The 14200-nt window shown below is 31.7% G+C and overlaps 1 protein-coding gene across 2 annotated transcripts in view; it reads left to right on the top strand.

The window, feature by feature from the left end:
- SPOCK3 (SPARC (osteonectin), cwcv and kazal like domains proteoglycan 3) overlaps positions 1 to 13624 on the top strand; it is a 466791-nt gene extending 453167 nt beyond the window's left edge. For both annotated transcript variants that reach the window (XM_073892466.1, XM_025874422.2), the window contains exons 9-11: positions 3744 to 3806; positions 6712 to 6849; positions 9606 to 13624. In XM_073892466.1, the coding sequence (XP_073748567.1) occupies positions 3744 to 3806; positions 6712 to 6849; positions 9606 to 9775 (371 nt within the window). In that variant the 3' untranslated portion in view covers positions 9776 to 13624. The remainder of the gene's footprint in view (positions 1 to 3743; positions 3807 to 6711; positions 6850 to 9605) is intronic.
- Positions 13625 to 14200: the final 576 nt, after the last annotated feature.

Genomic DNA, 14200 nt, shown 5'->3' with positions numbered 1-14200 from the left:
AATATTTGTAGAACTGATTAAAAGTCCTCAAAGAAAAATTTTGCTTTATATACTTTTCATTCATTAAGTAGTATTTACCCAAAGTGTTAAAATCTTTATAGTCACGTGAAGATCTCTGAATTCATTTAATACATGGCAGAAATAAGCAAGTAAAAGGATTTATACATCTTCCTCAAAGGTTAGGAGAATTTGGCTAATTATGTTTACTACTTTAATATACTAGAAAATGTTACAAAAGCTCTATCAAGGTAACTGACAAGAATAAAAATAAGAATTGGCTCATTAAGTAATTTCATGAAAAAGAATAACCATTTATTTAAAAACATGTTTTCAAATGTTTCACCTTATAAAAGAATGTGTTTTTCCTCATTATTTATTCAATAAAACAACAAATTATTTCGCTGTAATTGGAATAAAATATATTTGCCTATATGTTAGAGTAATATGTATAATATATATAAATATATAATATATAAGTAATAGTTATAGATACATAAATATCTTTGCAAGTGATTTTAAGTGATAGTTGAGATCTTAATTAAACACTCCAAGCATACCTAAGGTAAAGGCCAGACAGAGCTGCCTTATAAATAATAGGAAAAATATTTCAAAATCAAATATTATGTGTATATGAACAGCTGAATCTGTCATGATTTCTCTAGAAATGTTTTTTGTTTTTGTTTTTAAGAGAGAGAGAGAAAGTATGAGCAGGGTGAGTGGCAGAGGGAGGGACAGAGGAAGGAGGAGGAGGAGAATCTTTTTTTTTTAAAGGAAGGACTTTTTTTTTTTAAGATTTTTATTTATTTGACAGAGAGAGAGAGACAGCGAGAGGGGGAACACAAGCAGGGGGAGTGGGAGAGGGAGAAACAGGTTTCCCGCCGAGCAGGGAACCCGATGCGGGGCTCGATCCCAAGACCCTGAGATCATGACCTGAGCGGAAGGCAGACGCTTAGACTGAGCCACCCAGGCGCCCCCAGGGGGAGAATCTTAAGCAATCTCCTTACCTCGTGAGGAGCCTGACAGGGACACAGGGCTCTATCTCATAACCCTGAGACCATGACCTGAGCTGAAATCAAGAGTCAGATGCTTAACCAACTGAGCCTCCCAGGCACCCTTCTCTTGAAATTTTAAAATGTTTCTCCATACATAGCTTGTAGGACTGGTACTCATGTTTATTCTGTGAGGTTATTAATCAAGAGTCAGATTCAAACATACTTGGATTTTCAGGCAATGTCATAGCAAACATATAGAAATATTATTTTTACTTTGCAATAACTAACCCATAGCAATTAGAAAAACTGCTTTCAATATAATATTGAAACTTCAGCTCGAATTTTTCCTCTGGGTTCTAAATATTATATTTAGAGGGCAGTAAATTTTTAAATGTCTAGTCTGTAATCTCATACTATGTAACTTGAATCCTATTACTTTAATACTTAGTATTTAGGAAAAACAAAAAGATAAATTGGATCAATTTCAAAATGAAGTAGAACAATAAGCTAATTATGTAGACTTCAAAAAAATTACTTTTTCTTTTTTTTGAAAGATCAGATTCTTCTTAATTTCTAGAAATTAAAAAAAATCCAAAATGCTAAAAGAATAATTTAACAAATATCCATATACCCATCACCCAGAAATAAAAATTGTCAATATTTTATAATATTAGTGTCAAGATTTTTTTAATTAAAAGCATTATAAAGTTGAAATCTCTTTTGCATTCCATGCGCAGTCCAATCTCCTCTCTCACTCTGCTCTGGTTGGCACCATCAAATCTAGTTTCCAGTCCACTATTTGTACATTTACATGAATACATATGTTTTGATGAACAAGTCACACTATTGTGTTTATTATAAAATATGCATAGGGTGTCATACTGCTTGTACCATTCTGCAACTTGCTTTTCTCCTCCCAAATATCACTGTTTTTTTAAATAAGTTTTTCTTTTTTAATTCCAGTATAGTTAACATATAGTATTATATTAGTTTTAGATGTACAATACAGTGATTCATCAATTCTATACACTACTGAGGGCTCATCATGACAAGTGTACTCTTTAATCCCCACCCCCTATTTTCCCCCATCCTTCCACCCACCTCCCCTCTGGTAATGCTCAGTTTGTTCTCTGTAGTTAAGAGTCTGTTTCTTAGTTTGTCTCCCTCTCTCAAAAAAAAATTATGTTTTCTTCACATTTTAGATTTCCCAAGGAAAAAGACTTGTTGATCTTATAAATTTTAACTATAAAATATATATTAAGCACTTTGTCTCATTTCCTCATTACACTTTGTTACTTGCATGCAAATTTAATAACTGAATATTGTAAAATTGGTGTAATAATTTTTTAAATTATTTGTTAGCTATACCCTGCCTTTTCCCTAAAAAGTTGTAGTATGGGGAAATAGGAACTAGTTTATTGGTTTGCTGTTTCAATAATTTATGATGCATTTTTATATAGCAAGTTTTTAGAAAATGGGTTAAAATACACTGAACTGTTTGAATATTATAAATTAGAAAATATATGTATTATATAAGAATATATATAATTATATATATAGTAATACAAGTCAAGCTATATTGTTTCTATTTAGAATTTTATATTTCTCTGAAAAAATTTTCCTTTAGGTGGTTGATTTTGAGAAAAAAGTCATACTTATTTCTAAATTTATTTTTTAAAAGATGGCATATTAGAAATTATGGTATATTATGTCTTGCTTCCACATTGTATACATACTTAAACTATCTGAATGAAACTAAAAAACCAAAGCCTGTCAGCATTATTCAGTATCAAAATTTATAATAGTATGTCTGATATAACTTGAAAGACCATTGACTTTTTTTAGATTACTTTTTTAGTGTAAAGCTATTTATCTGTATCATAGAGACTTTTAAATGAGGGAAAAACATAATCAGTTAATTGGGCACTAATCCATCAGTGCCCAGCAATGAATTGAATCAAATCAGCAGGACTTACATTGCTGATTTGATTGACCCTCTAAAAGTAAATGGTAGGGGAGCGCCTGGGTGGCTCAGTCGTTAAGCGTCTGCCTTTGGCTCAGGTCATGATCCCAGGGTCCTGGGATCGAGCCCCGCATCGGGCCCTCCGCTCAGCGGGAAGCCTGCCTCTCCCTCTCCCCTCCCCGTCCCCGTGCTCCGTCTCTCCCCGTCAAATAAATAAAATCCTTAAAAAAAAAAGTAAATGGTAAGAACCATTTTTCATCATATAAATATTTCAATCATTCTTTTTTTCATCCAATTTGGTCTCTCTGCAGAAAATCAAGATAATCTAATATCAGTAATTAGGAAAGCCATTTTCTTTTTTTTAAAGATTTTATTTATTTATTCGAGAGAGAGAATGAGATAGAGAGAGAGAGCATGGGGCAGGGGAGGGTCAGAGGGAGAAGCAGACTCCCCGCCGAGCAGGGAGCCAGATGCAGGACCTGATCCTGAGACTCCAGGATCATGACCTGAGCCGAAGGCAGTCGCCCAACCAACTGAGCCACCCAGGCGCCCCAGGAAAGCCATTTTCTCTCTCCATCTCTGTCCCTCTGTCTCTGCCTCTTTCTTTCTCAGCGTATGCAGATAGATACACATATATGTATCGATATGTATGTACTCTATAAAAGAAATTAATATATAATATGTGTCTTTTTAAGCCATGTAAAGGGCAACTTAATTTTGATAACATAGAAATTATACTTTTTTGTTTAACTGTAATCCTTGAAGGAACATTTTTAATGTCATTGCAGACCCACCTTGCCAGACGGAGCTCAGCAATATTCAGAAGCGGCAAGGGGTAAAGAAGCTCCTAGGTGAGTAATAGATCATTCTTCTGAAGCTTTTATTGCTTACATAAATAACCCCAGGGAAACAGCAACATAAAATCAATATTAATCCAACAATGATAGACTACACTGAATTTCAGTAACAAAATTTATGAAGTTTTTGAAAGCCGTTAAACCTACTTTTATTATCTTACCTATTGAAAGATATTACGTCTGTTTTATTACCCTAATATAATGTTCATTTTGAAAGTTATTAAGTGAAAAAGAGATTTAAACAATGCTAAAGTTAAAGCATCAGCAGAAACTTTAATAATAAATCTATTGTAAACAATTCAAGAATAATGACATGTATATATATATAGAGAGAGAGAGAGAGACAGACAGACAGAGACAGACAGAGAGACAGAGAGAGAGAAATGGGTGAAAGATGGGTGAAAGCATGCCCTGAGTACCTCAGGGAAATTTGAACAGACTTTTTAATGTTTTTCAACAGCACTTTTTACTAACTTACTTTTAGCAAGTAAATATATGTATTAGATAGTTGATCGATAGATAACAAATTTCACCCAAAGCCTTGAAATATTAAAATAATCAAGAGATTATTGAACTATTATGCATGATTATTTTGTTTATTCTTCTAGAAATACAATTTTTAAATAAACTCTTGTTCAAATAATTTTAAAGAAATTTTACAAAGATTGGTTTGCATACATAGTTTGCATACATCCTTTATTCAGCCTCCCCCAAAGTTACCATCTTATTATGCATCAAATAACCATTGTCTATTTGTCAATTCTAAGAAATTAACATTACTATGATTCTATTAATTAAGACTTACACTTTATTTGGATTTCACCAGTTTTCCCACTGATGTCTTTTTTCTATGTTAGGATCCAATGCAGAATACCACATCTGTGATGCTTTGTTTTTTTCCCCATATATATTAATGCCCTTGAGTATTTAATGGCACATAATTTTATAATGTTTTTGAATCTTATTATTATGACATGCTATCTTTGTAATTACAATATTGTGTGTTTAAGTGAGTTTTTTATATTACTTGAAAATCCATAGTTCAAAATGAAAAGGCTAATTGTTGTAATAAAGATTTTTAGATGTGAGGAATTACTAATGATAAAACTACAATGTGTCATGTTTCTTTTAGCTCTGTTACAAAATGCTTGCCATACCACAGCCCAAAAGTGAAATAATGCATTCATGCATAGATTTCTTTGTTTCCACAAAGCAAAATTTATCCATGGACAATGGGAGAAGCCATTGAATTTCAGTTGAAAAATATTTTAGATTTGATCAAGGATAAAAGTCAAGATTTGATTATTTGAAGTTACAAAAAATGAAAACATATTTAGTGCCCATTTGGGAGGAGTCACTTCTATTCTTTTTATATAATAAACATGGAAGTTATAATTAGAGACCACTGAATGCCAGAAATGTTTCTTTTAATTTGAGCGGAATAATGGCACTTATCTGAAAACTGACTAGTTGTTATACAGGAGTAGGGTGCCACCTGTCCCTATTTGTGGGGTCAGTCTTGGTTGATATCTGTAGTTCTAGTATGATTCTTAATAGTGCTCTCTTTCATTTTCAAAAGATACTGGCATAAAGTATAAATTAAATGGTCACACTGACTATACATCATAATGCTTTTATGTCAAATATATTCAAATTATGGTAGCTTTTTAAGAGGTAGAGAAAGAATGTTGAAAATTGTTCTAATTTTTTCTTGCCTTAAATCCATGGAAGATTTTCCATATTGGTAATACTCTACTTCATTAAAAGGCCAAATCTTTCAAAAGATTTAAAATTTTAAAATTAAATTGATTATTTATATATCAGAATTTTGGAACTTTTTAAAGAGATAAAATTATGATCCCATATGGTTATGAGACTAAATGAATTGAAAGAATTTCATGTTTTATTGATTTATTCTGTAGGCTTTTTTTTTCTTTCACTAGATAAATATAGTGTGATATATATATGGTCACTGAGGAAAAAAAAAGTAATGGTTAGGAAAGACAAGAAAATTTTCTACTTTCCTAAACTTTACATTGTTGTGTTGATGTAAACATTGAAGAAAGTGAATTCACTTCTAAATTATCAATTAAATGTTTATCATTAGCCATGTGCCAGATACTATGTTAGATATTGTAGATGTGAAAATAAATGTCTGTCTTTCCCACTAGACTGACTTTAAGAGTTGTTAATATAACAGTCAAAACCAAGAGAACCTAAAATTCCCAATGTAGAGGATATCACAGTGTAGTGGTGGAAACAAGCAGTGATAAACTACACACACACACACACACACACACACACACACACACACACACACACACGACATAAGAAGTATAACAGAAATCCTCCAGGTTAAGAGAAGGCTTCACATTATGGGTCATATATAAGTCAAGTCTTAAAATGTAAGAGGGAGGGAAGGGGAAGTGATTACAGATCAGAAAAAAGATAAATGAAAAGATGAAGCAGTATTGAATTTGGGGAAAACAGCTTGATGTGGATGGAAAGAGCTTGGAATATATGAACAAAAATTTGGGGAAATGAAAATAAAAAGTTGGCAGTGATGACGGTAAAAGGTGTGGTATGCCATGCTGAGTGGTCTGGATGATTTAATACACATGGCATTAACTAAGTTCTAATCCTGTGTTATGCCTCTGAGAACCATACCGTTTGCAAAATGAGAAAGAGGAATAGTAAATTTGCTTAACAAAAGAAACATAATGGCCTGCTCCATGACAGCAGTGACCTTACCTATCTTGTTCAACATGAATCACTAGTTCTCAACCTGGAGTGGGAACTCCATGCATATATGTCTTGAGTGAACTAATGCATAATTGGTGATCATCAAAAAGGAGCACAACTTATTTATAAGGTGTGTGTGTGTGTGTGCGCTTCACAGGACAGTACATCCCCCTATGTGATGAAGATGGTTACTACAAGCCAACACAATGCCATGGCAGTGTTGGACAGTGCTGGTGTGTTGACAGATATGGAAACGAAGTAATGGGATCCAGAACAAATGGTGTTGCAGATTGTGGTAAGAAGAAGGGTTGTTTATTTAATCATTTCTCAAGCACAGGAGAGGTTCTTAAGAATCTCATTCATTTGTTCAAGATCTCAATGAAGACATACTCTATGCAAAGAATATTAAATATATTGGGGGAGGGATGGCAAAAAGAGTCATTTCTAGCATATAAAAAACTTGCATAAATAATATATGGAATGGCACAACTTGGGTATTTTAAGATGGGTTCTTTTCACTACTCCAAACACAGAAATGATGTTAAGTACCTCCTGTTTTCTTCTCAAGTAAGGCAGACCCTTGTCACCCACTCTTTTCCAGGTCAGCTAACCCTAGCGTGTGCCTTGTCCCCATATAGCACCCTTTTGTCTGTCAATTTGGAAAAATTGACTTAGGAAGTATGCAGGCAAACTCACAAATAAAGGCTAACATTTTATAAGTAAAGGACCATCAGTTGAAGCTATCTGAGCATATTTCTTTTTATTTGGGTGGAAAAAACATAGTTTAAATGTTTGAAGGGTAATTATAATTAATATTCTAATTATTTTTATGAATATGATGTTTATGTATAGACCTAAAAATAATACTACAGTTAAATTGAGCATCACATACATGTATTTGAAAGTTGTAAATGTGGTATCTTTTTTATTTCATAAAATATTTTTTCAGAATTCAAATTTTAAATAAGTATTCTTGTTTGCACAATGGTGGTTTTCACTGCAAAAGCCATTTAGCTGTACACACACAAAAACACAACATGCACACTCACATGCTCATGTACACACATATGTACTAGTAATTAATGGATTGTGTCTCAATTAATATACATAACCAAAAATGAAAATAAAGTATTTGGTCAGTCTTATATTTTAGATAATGATTAGTTATCTCCTTTATACAATTTTTTAAGAAATATTTCATTTATTTATTTGAGAGAGAGAGTAGAAGCAGGGTGGGGAGGAGCAGAGGGAGAGGGATAGGCAGACGCCCCGCTGAGAAAGGAGCCCAACGGCAGGACTCGATCCCAGGACCCTGGGATCATGACCTGAGCTGAAAGCAGACACTTAACTGACTGAGCCACCCAGGTGCCCTCTTTAAGTCAATTTTTAAACTGACAGACTGTGATTGCTTAAAAAATATAAATGGTAAACTATATAAAGGTAATTTCATCTAGTGCTTAAATGCCTGTTCTGCATTTATTTATTCCATAACATTTTTAGTAGATTGGTTTTGGTTTTCTAGCCAGTGTTATTAGATTTAAGTAGGATGAAGTAGTATTCAGTACATGCCTAACATAACTTTAACACATAAAGAACATATCTTTCTAATATATAATTTAAAATGCCTGCATTATTAATTACAACAATTATCAGTGATGCCTGTGATGGATAAAGAATTTTAACTTTTTTAATGTTGTAAATAAAAGTTATATTGGAGACGAACTCAATGAGTGAAGAGGGAAATTGTTTTGAGGACATAACTTGAGTTTTCTTAGCATGTTGAAATTATTAAGAAACATGATGTAGGAGGATAGAAATAACATTGTCCTCACATAAGATATGGAGATTTCAGTGTGTTGTATTATGATATCAATTTATAAACATTGGACTACATTAATAGGATTTGTTTTAATTAGCTACCAAAAACTTGTAAGACTAAAATATTAGAAAGGGTAGAAGATAAATACACACTAACATTTGAGGAGTTGAAAAATAAATATAATGAGATATATGTGCATTATGGCCTCCATAAATAGTAATGAATGTATTTCTGAATATTTTTTAAAGTGCTGACTTAGCTATGTTAGTTTTCTATTGCTGTTGTAATAAATTTCCATAAATTTATTGGCTTAAACCGTACAGATACAGTTTTCTATGTCAGAAGTCCAACATGGGTCTTGAACTAAATATCATCTGCATACTTTCTAGAGGCTCCAGAGGAGAATCTGTTTCCTTGCCTTTTCCAGCTTCTGTAGGTTGCTCACATTTCTTGGCTCATGGACCCTTTCTTCCAACTTCAAAGCTAACAACGTTGCATCTCCTTGACTCTTTGTAGTCACATCTCCCTCTGATTCTATCTGGGAAAGGTTCTTTGATTTTAAGGATGCATGTGATCATCTGTGCCCACCTGAATAATCCAGGATAATCTCTCCATCTCAAGGTCCTTAATTTAATCACATCTGCAAAGTCCTTTTTACCATTTAACATCACATTCACAGTTTCAGCAATCAGGAAGTGATGATCTTCAGGGAACAATTATTTTGCCTACTATACTAATAGAAGAAATTTAAATTTTTTTGTGAATTTCAACGTTTCACATGGACTTCTATAAAAACTGAGCTGAGATCAATATTACTGAACTGAAAATATCGCATATCAGATCTCATTGATTCTGCTTTTTAGCGCACAAATTTCCACAAATGCTAGAGAATGGATTTTTCCTTATCTTTGTTAAATAAGCTAGAGAGTAAAGTAAAATTTTATTAATTTGCTTAATTTATTTAAAGATTTTATTTATTTATTTGTCAGAGAGAGCACGCATAAGCAGGGAGAATGGTAGGCAGAGGAAGTAGGAGTCAGTAGGCGTTGGTGTGGGACTCAGTCCCAGGACCCGGGGATCATGACCTGAGCCGAAGGCAGACACTTAACTGACTGAGACACCAGGCATCCCTAATTTGCTTAATTTTCATCATAATTTTATATCCCCCAGAAATTATCCCACTACTCAGGCAAATAACATTAATAACATTAATGCTTACTTTTTTCCCTAAGCTATTGATTTTGAGATCTCTGGAGATTTTGCAAGTGGAGATTTCCATGAATGGACTGATGACGAAGATGATGAAGATGATATTATGAATGATGAAGATGAAATTGAAGATGATGATGAGGATGAAGGGGATGATGATGATGGTGGTGATGACCATGATGGATACATCTGATTGATGAGAGCTGAGATCAATATATTCTACATTTCTATTATTTACAAAGTGGTAACCTATTGGAATGACCTTCTTGCCCCAAAACAAAATGATTCTAAAACTCACATATATTTTGTATAATTATTTCAAATATTGGAGCTAATGTCATAGAACTTCATGTTTAAATCAGAATCATTGACTTTGAGTTTTGATATGCCTTAGAGAAAAAGAAAATGCATATGGAGTCTAGCCGGATGAAAGAAAGTTAGGAAGAACTACTGATATAAACAAATAGTTTTCATAAGAACAAACTATGTATATCTCCCACAAACAAAACAACCACCAGTGCTTGAGGTTGTATACGTTATTTTTCTGAGAGAGATTCTAAGTTGAATTTACAATAACTTATTAGTGACCTGGGTCCCAAGGATTTTATAAAAATAATCATGACCTTAACTGCTATTCCAAAGTAGCATCTTCCCAAACCTACAGTGAGTGAGGGGATACCACAGGGTAAGAAAAACAGTGACAAGTGTAGAGTCCTCCATCGTGTTTACATTAATAGTGATGCTTTCAATTATGACATTACTCTGGATATGCTAGGATATTTTACAAAATGGCAAGTACAGAAAACCATGGATTCTGAAAGTTAAAATCTTAGTTGTCTTTTCTAATTTTTATTTTAATTCGGATAGCATTCTCATGTAGATTTTTTTCTATTCTTAAACAGCATGATTTCTTTACCTTTCTAGATTTCTTTATCTTTCTGACCAGCAATTTAGGGTGCAGAATTTAAAGTAGGAAGACAAAAGGAAAGATTCATTTGAATCACATTTTCACAAAAGGTTTGTCATTTGCCTCAATACAAATTTAAAAGTCTTAATTTTTATTTTTTTTCCTATTTTAGATAAAAATTTGCATTTAATCCTAGAATTATGCCATTTTTATTACTAGTGTCGCAACTTAGAGACTGTATTGTATGGTGCCTTGCAAAATAGAAATAGAAAGGTTTTAGCATGCATACCAATATAGGATATTAGGCAATATATAAGCACACCTAATTAACAAATTAATACCAGTAAAGGTACTGCTGCTGGAATGAGGAAATGGACTATGTTTCTTTCTTTTTTCTATTGTTACATAATTGCCATGTGGACTTGTTTATAATTATTGTGTAGAGTAGCATTTAAGATTTAACTGTAACAAAAATTACTTTAATTGCTGTATTTAAGTTAGCATGTTAATTAATTGTGTAGACATTTTGGCAAACCATCACTTTTAAGTATATCAGACCTATGGTTTTGTGCCCATAATACAAAGGGAAAACCCTATTGAATGTTACACATTGGTATCATAATTTAAACAGTGGGTCAACTTTTCTCCCAATATACAATTCACTGAAAGTAAAATTGGTGAATTATTTCCATTTGATTTATACACACTAAAAAATAAACTTCAATGTTGACTTTATGTAATATTTAAAGTACAATGCATTTTCTTTTTTTTACTGTTTATGTATAGTTTACAAAATAAAGAATCTTGTAACCAAATTAAACTGTTCCTTAATGATTTTCTGGGTTATAGATAAAAGCATGAAGGGTTCTTAATATTTTCCTTGATTTTTAAAACGAATACATCACAAACTAGCTAGGAAAGTTTTTTGAAAATTTTGAATTTCAAAATCAGAGTTCTTGGCATCTTGGATATTGTTTTCCTGTATATGTTAAAAAATGATTTTTGTATGTTCATTTAATTTTTTCATTTGACATAGAATTGCAAAGTTTTTTTGAGGGTGTTATTTTTAAACCCATTTTTGTGATATCATAATTAAAATATTGAGCTAAATTTCTATAGTAACAGCATTTTTGAAGAGTGATAGAATAATCTTATCTACTTAACAAATGTATAAGAATTATAAAATATAAGTTGTAGATGGTTGGAAGAGGACAAAAAAACCTACAAATTCTAAATATAAGTTTAGTAAATGGATTTAAAGTAGCAAATATAATGGCCTTGAAATTAAGCTATTTTTTTAAATTAAGCTATTTTTTAATTATCTTTCAGGCTCCCAGGAAAGCAACCAATTCAACAGTAAATATAAAATTGAAAATATTTACCTTATTAAACTTTATATAAAGTACATGTTTGTGTACAATATATATTTGTATATATGTGTATAAAATTCTATTTGTGATGTATATTAGGTATCTTGAGCATCACTTAATTCATTTTCTATATTTTAATTCAATATTACTATATTATTTATTTATACCAAAAATATTAATATTGAGCACTGACTCTAACCCAGGCACTATACTAGGCACTGTAGATTCACTGGTGAACAAAATCATTATGAAATTAATATTCTAATGTGAAAGATAGATGATAGATTTAGCCCTAGCCCATAACATAGTGTAATTGCATTCAGTACTGGAAAAAAATCAAACAAGCTATTTCTTAGATTTCATTTGGCTAAAAAATGATGTATTTTGAAATCTTAAAAAGAACCCTTGATACAAAATCAAAATTTTAAAGGAGCATTTTTGGTTAAAAAGAATCAAACTACTTTAACATTTGTGCTTTTGTATATTAGAGGCAGTACAAATGTAAGTTAAAAATTACAAGACAATCTGAATCACAACAAACTAAAATTTAAACTCATTAAAAGAAAAAAGTAGAAACATATAAATAAAATATCAAAAGTTCCTGACATGTCAAAAATCTAATGTGGAAATTCATAAATGCTTTTTGTTGTGCATATCTGGCATAAAAATTTGGATATGTTACCTAACACTATCCAGGGAACAAGCTAAATTAAAAACAAATGTAAAACATTTTAACGTTTATCGAAAGGACATGTAGCCTAAAGCAAACCTTGTATTTCTGCCAACCTTTTAACAAAATAAAGTCAATTAAGCAAAAATATCAAAATCACTAGAATTTTCTAATTAATTAATAAAACAGATAGATACTGAGTTCTTTATTTTCTGTAAAATATTTACATATTTTCATTTTATATGAAACCAAAAAAAGATGTGAAAAGTAATTCACAAAATAAACATTGATTCATATGACCTGCTCATAGCTTATTTAGAGTGGATTTAGAAAGTTTTATAAGAAAACATTTGATTGAAATGAACATTTTGATGACATGTTTTGTATACAATGATACTGTGACTGTAGGTAATGGGTCATTCGGGGCTCTATGCTTAGTTCACTTGTGAGACCACTAATTGGGGAAAAAATGGAGAAAGAAAATCAAACCAAACAGAATTGTCATCAGTAATGCACTTGTTTTGTCTGATACATAAAAGTATGTGCATGTACACATGTACATACACACAATTAATAAAATTTTTGCCTTTGATTTAAAAAACAATGGCTAGACCAATGCACATTTATTTCTCTTTTGCTTGTTCATGATAAATGAAATATAGTGGAGCATACCAGATTTTTCAGATGAAGTAAGAAAATGCTAAAATCTATCATACCTACAGTGGTACAAGTATATAAATAAATAATAATATGAGCTCCCTGCAGGTTTTTTTTTTAACATTTTAACTGATATTTAAAAAAACATAACTGATATTGAGATTAATGAAAAAAGCATTTTCATTCATACTGGTACACATTTTGTATGAAATAATATCAGCTTTTTACTTCTATGTTTTAAAAATATTTTAAAAATTGTAACTTGACTTCATGAAACTTTTATCAATGATTGAGTCAATGAACACTTTAAAGAGATCATCATAATGTTAGCTATAAACAATACATACCTCATTCCCTCCTGGGGCAAGACAATTTGGAATAGTCTCTTTAAATAATCCGTATTTTCTCTCCTCAATTGTATTTGAATTTCTGCCATCTTTGTACTACCTAATGCCTGTTTTACCTTATTTGCTATATACTTCAATAAAAAGCTTAACAAGTAAATGAATATAAATCAGTACATCATGAAACATGAATTAAAATGACAAAATGAAAAGTTATAGGTGAAAAAAAACAAAAAATTTTATCAACCTGTACACCCGTCATACCCATATTCAATTCTTTCAAAGATATCCTTGGGAAATTTATTTTTAATATATATATTTTTTAATATTTTTAATTTTTACTTTATTTTATTATGTTATGTTAGTCACCATACAGTACATCATTAGTTTTTGATGTACTGTTCCATGATTCATTGTTTTTTGTATGACACCCAGTGCTCCATGCAATACATGCCCTCCTTAATACCCATCACCAGGCTAACCCATCCCCCTCCCCTCTAAAACCTTCAGTTTGTTTCTCAGAGTCCATAGTCTCTCATGGTTCGTCTCCCCCTCCGATTTCTCCCCTTCATTGTTCCCTTCCTTCTCCTAATGTCCTCCATACTATTCCTTATGTTCCACTAATAAGTGAAACCATATGATAATTGACTTTCTCTGCTTGACTTATTTC

The sequence above is a fragment of the Callorhinus ursinus genome, unplaced genomic scaffold (genome assembly GCF_003265705.2).
Source record: "Callorhinus ursinus isolate GAN/ISIS: 27379988/994484 unplaced genomic scaffold, GSC_fseal_2.0 scaffold4, whole genome shotgun sequence".
NCBI classification, from domain to species: domain Eukaryota; kingdom Metazoa; phylum Chordata; class Mammalia; order Carnivora; family Otariidae; genus Callorhinus; species Callorhinus ursinus.
The sequence above is the reverse complement of the archived record's forward strand: the minus strand, read 5'-3'. Positions and strand labels throughout refer to the sequence as shown.